At 37.7% G+C, this 8,369-nt stretch overlaps 1 protein-coding gene across 1 annotated transcript; it reads right to left on the reverse strand.

Moving 5' to 3' along the window:
• Positions 1–1,698: 1,698 nt before the first annotated feature.
• LOC145629397 (zinc finger BED domain-containing protein RICESLEEPER 2-like) lies at positions 1,699–3,536 on the reverse strand. Its single transcript, XM_081681999.1, has 4 exons — positions 3,112–3,536; positions 2,404–2,832; positions 1,764–2,358; positions 1,699–1,716 (listed from the first exon to the last, which is right to left on the reverse strand). The coding sequence occupies exons 1-4, from the start codon at positions 3,534–3,536 to the stop codon at positions 1,699–1,701; spliced, it is 1,467 nt and encodes a 488-aa protein (XP_081538125.1).
• Positions 3,537–8,369: the final 4,833 nt, after the last annotated feature.

The raw sequence follows: 8,369 nt of genomic DNA on the forward strand, positions 1-8,369 counted from the left end.
GTTAGCACAAGAGGTAGAAAAAGTCGAGCGTGCAATATATTAAATAAGTAAAAAATTCATCCAATATGAAACAAAATATAGCACCTTAGAAAAGACAAGTTTAGCATTAGTGTGGGCAACTAAAAAATTACGACATTATATGCTACCACACACTACTCATGTGATTTCTCAACAAAATCCGATAAAGTATTTGTTTGAACAACCACCTATACAAGGAAGAATATCCAAATGGTTGGTGATGTTGGTCGAATTTGAGTTAAAATATATTCCAGAAAAATCAATGAAGGGAAAAGTAATTTCCGACTTTTTGGCCTAACATCCAATTCAAACAAGTCATGCAGAAACTACTCATCTTCCGGATGAAGAGATTCTCATGACACAAGATGACAAATGGGTAATGTACTTCGACGGTGCATCTAACCAAAAGGGATGTGGCGTAGGAATGTTACTCATAAGTCCAGAGGGAGCACATACTCCAATTTATGTCAAACTAGACTTTGAGGTTACTAATAATGCCGCAGAATGCGAAGCGTGCATTATTGGATTAGAAATAGCAGCTAGCATAGGTGTGCAAAAATTAGAGGTATATGGAGATTCCAGTTTGATTATAAATCATACACTGAAAAAATGGAAAATAAAGAACTCCACAATGATATTATACCAAGCACTAGGGGTGAAAGTTCGGTGTTCGGTTTGGTTTTTGGCCCAAACCGAAACCGAACCACCTTAATTCGGTTTCTTGATTTTAGAAACCACACCGCACCACTTTACTTTAGAAACCGAACCAAACCGAACCATATTTATTTCGGTTTCAGAATAAAAAACCGAACCAAACCGATTTTTTTGGGCCTCTTTTATTTGGGCCAATAATCTGCAAATTGGGCCTCATTAATCAACACACTAAGTCACTATTCTCACTAACACAGCAAGCAGTACTGCAGTGCAAATTAACAAAATAACAGCAAACAAATTTAGTCCAATTCATACAAAGTACAAACCAATCCAAATCATACAAACTTAAGTTTTCAGTTTAAACAACAAACTAACAAAGTATCAAATCAAACCAATCAATCCATACAAACTTAAATTAAACAATTTTTAACAGAAGTACATAAGTTAAACATAACATGATCAACATTCAACAACATTACAGCCTTGAGCAGGCAAATGAAGCAGCAGGCAGCAGATCGATCCAGCAGAACAACAGAGCAGTAGCAGCAGCCAGCAGAACAGCAAAGCCGTAGCAGCAGAACAGCAACACAGTAGGCCAGTAGCAGCAGATCAACACAGAAGTAGCAGCAGATCAACACAACAGTAGCAGCACAGAGCAATCACTCAAGTATTTCGACCACTTCATCAATTTTAGCATCACCAATTGCCATATTCTTCATTTCTATCATAATTCAATAAAATTCACAAGATAAGAAACAAAAATAAATATATATACATAATGAAAAATAATTAACTTTGATTAAATGTTCTTATATTTTACCTTCTTCAAGATGCTCAACTTCCTCTAAACACTCTTCAATACTTGGGAATGGTGCAGCACGTAACCAATTTTGAGCACATACCAAACCTTCCACAACTCGAGGAGTTAATGAACTCCTAAACTGATCTAGAACTCTGCCTCCAGTGCTGAAAGCACTCTCGGAAGCTACTGTCGACACAGGGACAACAAGAACATCTCGTGCAATTTTAGCAACAGTAGGAAACCTTGCACAATTGAACTTCCACCAGCTCAAAATGTCAAAATCATTAACATCTTCAGCCGTATCCTCCTCCAAATATTTGTCTAATTCTATTTTTGCATCTCCATCTCTCTCACATTTGTGTTTCTTATACTTATTCTTCAAGACCTCTATCTTCTTATGTTTGGGAGACATTGAAATTTTTTCATCACTACTTGAAGCCGTTTCCACCTTATTCCCATCACCATATGAACAAACACGATAATCCTCATATAAAGCATTCAAAGCTTCTTTCACATTTTTAACCAACTTTGATGCAACAATAGAATCATAGATTTCAGTTATCATCCACTCAACATAATCAAGTTTATAACGAGGATCAAGGACAACGGCAATAAAAATCAAGAGGTTTATTTTTTCTGGATCACCCCAATACTTTTCATATTTATCTTTCATTCTACAAGCCATAAGACACATATCTGGATCATCACTTGACACCAAATCTTTCAAAAGTATACAAACACTCACCAATTCATGAAAAAACAGATTCGAAGTGACATATAAAGAGCCAGAGATATGCATGGTCAAATCATAAAAAGCTTGCAGAAATTCAGAAAATCTTCTCACATTGTTCCAGTCATCAGCATCAGGGCTGCCCTTACCATCCCTTTCACTCAAATCAAGTAAATAGTGAGGGTCTTCCTCAGATTACCTCTCAAAAGCATCCTCAAGTTCAATAGCAGCAGATAACATCAAATAGGTGGAGTTCCACCTAGTGGGCACATCAAGGCACAATCCCTTTTTAGTGTTGATTTTTTCATCTACAACACATTTTTTAAACCTTTGCAACCTAGCAGGAGATTGTTTTATAAACCTAACAGCATACCTTACACGTTGAATAGACTCATTAACAGTTTTCAACCCATCAGAAACAACCAAGTTGACAATGTGTGCAACACAACGCATGTGAATGAAACGACCCTTAAGAACCCCAGTTTTCCATCCATTCATTTTCCTTCTCAAATACCCAATTGCAGTATCATTTGAGCTAGCATTATCAACAGTTATACATATGACTTTTTCAAGCCCCCAATCAAGCAAACATTTTTCAATTTCTTTGCCAATATCATCACCCTTATGACTAGAAATAGGACAAAAATTCAGAATTCTTTTGTGTAATTTCTAGTCATTATCAATGAAGTGGACAGTCAAGCACATGTAATTGATTTTTTGTATGGAGGTCCAAGTATCAGTGGTTAAAGAAACTCTTGAATTACATTTCTTTAATTGATTTTTTAGCTTTCTTTTCTCAGTTAAATAAGTTTCACAACAATCTTTTGCTACTGTAATTTGAGAGGGAACATTAAATCTAGGTTCCATTACACCACAAAAGTGTCTAAAACCTACACCTTCAACAAACTTAAATGGAAGTTCATCAACAATTACCATATACGACAAAGCTTTTCTAATACTACCAGCATCAAATTTGTGGTATGTCAACCCACTAGTACCACCAACAGCACTTGTTACTTTAGCACTTTTGAATGAAAGCAAACTTTGTTTTGAATCTTTAGGGGTGTTATAGGGATACTTACGACAACGGTTAATATGAGCCCATAACACACTAGTGCCGTTTTTCTTTGCCCCGCACTTGTAGCTCATCCCACAATACTTGCAAGTTGCCTGCCTTCTAGAAGGTAAGTCTTCTTTCACAAAATGCTCCCAAACTTCAGACCGCTCTTTCATCCTCTTCTTTTTTACACCTTCTTCTTTTTTGTTACAGTCAGATTGGTCAGTCTCAGATTCGAGTTCAGGGTGGTCATTGACACCCACATTGGTTGCCATTGGCCTAGGACATAAAAAACAGCAACATAAGAAGACTAGCAGAGTAATAGCAAAGCAGTAGCAGTCTAGCAGAGCAATTGAACATGCAGAACAGCAGAAAGCAGAGAAATTAAGCAAACTAAAATTCCCACAAATTAATTCCCACAAATTAGCACAAACTAAAATTCCCACAAATTAATTCCCACAAATTAGCACAAACTAAAATCGCAATTCACAAATTAAAATAGCAGTAGCAATGATTTAAGCAAGTAAAATTGCAAGTTAAAATTGCAAGTTAAAATCGTAATTCACAATTGAACATGCAGTAGCAACGATTTAAGCAAGTAGAAGAGCAACGATTAGTAGGAGAAGACAGGAGAGAGCAAGTAAGTAGAGAAACGATTAGCAGAGCAAGTAGTAGAGCAAATTAAAATCGCAAATTAAATTCGCATACCTTAATTAGTAGGAGAAGACAGGAGAGAGAGAAGCAGGTGGACCGTGGACGGTGGTCGCCTGGTGCCTTGGTGTACTGGACGGTGGTCGGAGACTCGGAGAGGACTCAGAGAGTCAGAGGAGACAGGAGAGGGGACGAAAGAGTGGAGAAAGGCTGAGAGGAATTAGGGTTTTTTTTTTTTATTTTTCATTATATACCTAGGGTATTTAGTTTTGGGCCAGGGGTTTTGTAGGATTGGGCTTATAATTTGGTTTGGTTCGGTTTTGTTCGGTTTTTCAATTTCCCGAACCGAAAACCAAATTTTCTTTTTATTTTTGACACCGAAACCAAACCACCCTCCCAAAAAACCGAACCACATTCCTTATTCGGTTCGGTTCGGTTTTACACCGATTCACTTTCACCCCTACCAAGCACACCTAGAGCAACTCATCGAGCATTTTGAACATATTGACTTTAAATATCTCCCAAGGGATGATAATCAATTTGACGATGCGCTAGCAAAATTAGCCTCAATGATCAACATTCCAGATCACTTGAATATGGTGCCATTATGCGTTGATAGAAGAGAACGAAGAACCATCATATTGCAACGCAATAGAGGAAATAAATGACATCGAAGGAAACAATCACAATTCTTGGTATGATCATATCCTCCAGTATATTACTCATGGCACATATCCCAAAAATACTTCATCGAAAGACCAACGAGCCTTACGAACACTTGCGGCTCAATACGGTCTATTAAATGGTCAATTATGTAAAACAGGACCTAATAGTCAAAGTTTATTGTGTATAGACCAACCCGAAACCACACGCCTTATGAAGAATACTCACAAAGGTGTTTGTGGACCTCACATGAATGGTAAAATGCTTGCAAAAATAATTTCACGACAAGGGTACTATTGGTCCACTATGGAACATGATTGCATACAATATGTCAAAAATTGTCCAGAGTGCCAAATGTTTGCTAATTTACAACACCTTCCACCATCCGAACTATATAATCTCACTTTCCCTTGGCCCTTTTCAACTTGGGGAATTGACATAATTGGAAAAGTCTCTCCAACAGGAGCAGGAGGGAACGAGTACGTATTGGTAGCCATCTATTACTTCACCAAGTGGATTGAGGCTGCTTCTTACGTGAATATCACTTCTAAACATGTCGCAAAGTTTCTCAAACGAAACATATTTTGTAGATATGGAGTTCCACATGAACTAATTAGTGATCAGGGATCTCAATTCAAAGCTGAAGTCGAGACCCTCTTAACTCGTTATAAAGTAAAACATCATCACTCATCCCCATACATGCCTCAAATGAATGGAGCTATAGAATCGACAAATAAAAATATAACAGTCATCATTAAGAAAATGGCAGAAAATTATAAAGACTGGCTGAATAAACTACACTTCGCACTATGGGGTTATAGAACGTCTATACGAACATCAATAGGAGTAACTCCATACTCCTTAGTTTTCGGAATGGACGCAGTTCAACCAGTCGAACTGGAAATACCATCCCTACAAATCGTACTCGAAAGTAAGCTACCGAAGTTGAATGGGTAAGAGCGAGGTATGAGGAGCTTTTATTGCTCGATGAACGATGATTAAGAGCTTTGCATCATGTACAAGTCTACCAAAGGCGTATTGCGCGTCATTTCAATAAAAGAGTAAAACCCAGAAATATAAAAGAAGGTGACTTTGTACTAAAAGAGGTTAGGGGTCCACCTACCGATCCAAGAGAGAAATTCAAACCTAATTGGATAGGTCCCTACCGCGTAATTGAAATCCTATCAGGAGGAGCCGTCATATTAATGGACATCGGAGGAGATGAAATTCGCCAATTAATAAACATTGATCGACTTAAGAAATATTACATATGAAATTCGAATTAACTCGTTCATTCATACAAATAACTTTAATTAGCATTCAATTGAAAGATTCTAAGTGTTATGCATTTTACCAAATGACACGATAAAATACATAACACTTGGGGGGGGGTAATTTAGAAATGATAAACCTTTCTAAGTGTTCAGATTTTTTATCGAACTTCAAGAAAAAAATCTTCACACTTGGGGGGGTAATAGCGCAGAAAATAAAAACTTTTTTCGAAACACTCGTATTACAGGTGTCGCGCACAACTGGAATAGTTGCGCGCGGATGTCACGCGCATCTCATTCAGTTGCGCGCGACTGGTTCGCGCAACCTTAGATGTTGTGCGTGCCACCTGATCGTAAACTACGAAATCGGACTTTTTTGTTTGAACGAAGTTGCAACTTCTACTTACGATAAAAGGAGGGCGTTTCGTGAATATAAACATGTACTCGGAAAATATAAAAATTAAAATTTGATTTAATTCTTTTTAAACAAAGTTTAATTAATTTTTTCATTTAATTTCTACCTAAGGAGTTAAAGAAAAAAAAATAAAATAAAAAATATACATAATAAAAGAATTAGAACTACGCAAGGACCCGACTTCGTGATACGAATACGTAGGCAATCTATATGATTTGGTCATATCAAAATATCAAAACATAAAGCTCATTTTTATTTCATTCAAATTCAAAAAAAAAGGAGACATTGTTGAACTAGATCATTAATAAAGAAAAGGGGCATAGTAGTGATTACACTTTATTCAAAAAAAAAAAAAAAGAGAGAGAACACAACGGAATTGTGTAACACTCTAAGGCTTCACTATATCCTCAATTGTCACGGATGATGGAGGAGTAGTTTCCATCACAGTATTTTCAGAAACCTTAGAGCTTTCTCCTACAGTCTTCTTCTTGACCCATACATTGTTCTTCAATTTAGGAATATGAGCCTTTTCAACCCTTTTTCCCTTTTCCGAAGCTTTTGTTAGAGTCCTCTTTCGAGTTTGTTGCGAAGGCTCCTTGATTATCACACCTTTTTTTTGTGGGTTTGGAGGGAGCTTTCCTTTTGGATTCCTTCGAACGCGCCTTAGGAGATGAGAAGTCCAATTTTATTCTCACTCCTTTGTTTTGGCCACTAGGAGGGGTAGTGGTGGCTGAATACATTAAAGGTTTAGGTGGATTGCGAGCCGTGGCAGTTTGATATTGAGATCGGGCCTTGTTTAATTTGCCCTTATCCGCCGCATTCATCCAAGCTTTATAAAAGGAAGATAATACAATACTCGCAGCAGGATTTTGTACTACCCACCTTGGAAGACTTGACCAATACTCTATCCAACGAAAAATTTGCTCGGGTCTAAAAGTCACATCTTTGGGTGCATCACAGTCTTGCGGGGGAATAATCTGTTTCATCACGTATTGTCTCATTACCTTGCTAGGAAAAATGTAAGTAGCACTAGATAGGCATAAAAGCCTAATGTAAGGGAAATTGAGACTACTCCCAACCATACTATTTATGTTCCACCAAGGAATCACAAAACGTATGTTAGGAACCCCGTGAAACGACGTCCATTCCTCTTCATTCTTGTGCTTGTAAAGGATTCGACGTCCAGGGAATGTCCATACTCCATTAGCCTCGATATTTTGTGGTTGATCAACTATTCGCAAACGCTCCATGAGCCAAATCTGAAAAAATAAAAAAATCAGTTTTTTACACGAGCAGGTGGCGCGCGCATCAGAATAAGTTACGCGCGCCATCCGCGCGCAGCGCAAAAGATTGTGCTGGACATACCAGCATAACTTTATGGCTTGCGCTCAAAAAATGACAAAAAAAAAACTTACGTGTAATAGGAGTGGACTTCCCGTGAAACCATTTTCATTAGGATCTCCTCTAAGGCGATTCAAGCATAGAATGGTTTCTGCCAAAGCCAAAGGAGCGGGTGAATGACATCTCTCTATTTGCTCTACTACGGACACCATGGAATAATCTCCATATTCTTTGCCTGTCCTAAGTAAACAATTGACAACAAGACAATAGCATAAATCACGAATTTTAAAGCGTTGTTTAGTCATGTTGTCACGAGGGACGACGAAATGTTCAATAAATTGAATTAAATTCACGCCTTCTTCAGTTCCAATATTGGTCATATCATTGTCGGACAAGCCGAAAAATCTTTGGAATGTAGGTTTGGGATCCGACAATGGGGGCGAATAAGTCACAGGGAGAGTATTTGTAGGGAAGCCTAGCAAGGCCTCGAACTCACCAGGAAAGGGAATAATTTCGTCCCCTTTAAATAAGAAGAGATGGTGGTTGGAGTCCCAATGGTTAACTATGGCATGAAGGAAGTCAAAATTAATCACTAATTGCATATAATTCAATAGAGGGTCTAGGTGATAAATTTTGAAAGCTAGTTTGTCCTCGTTTGAAAGGGAAGTGACCCATTGTTTCAAACGCTGTTCAAAGGTCTTCACCATTGTTCAATGTTAAAAAAAAGGGAGAGAGTAAGAATTTAGAGAGATTATTCTGTTTAGTTC

Source organism: Chenopodium album, chromosome 1, assembly GCF_948465745.1.
Source record: "Chenopodium album chromosome 1, dcCheAlbu1.1, whole genome shotgun sequence".
NCBI classification, from domain to species: domain Eukaryota; kingdom Viridiplantae; phylum Streptophyta; class Magnoliopsida; order Caryophyllales; family Amaranthaceae; genus Chenopodium; species Chenopodium album.

What these genes read in the sequence shown, in the direction of transcription:
- LOC145629397 (XM_081681999.1), bottom strand. Translation starts at nt 3,536, where the DNA reads ATGGCAACCAATGTGGGTGTCAATGACCACCCTGAACTCGAATCTGAG. An exon ending in GTTGATGAACTTCCATTTAA is followed by an intron (nt 2,833 to 3,111) that starts GTTTGTTGAAGG and finishes TCCTATTTCTAG; the next exon opens with TCATAAGGGTGATGATATTG. An exon ending in CTTGAGGATGCTTTTGAGAG is followed by an intron (nt 2,359 to 2,403) that starts GTAATCTGAGGA and finishes TTTGAGTGAAAG; the next exon opens with GGATGGTAAGGGCAGCCCTG.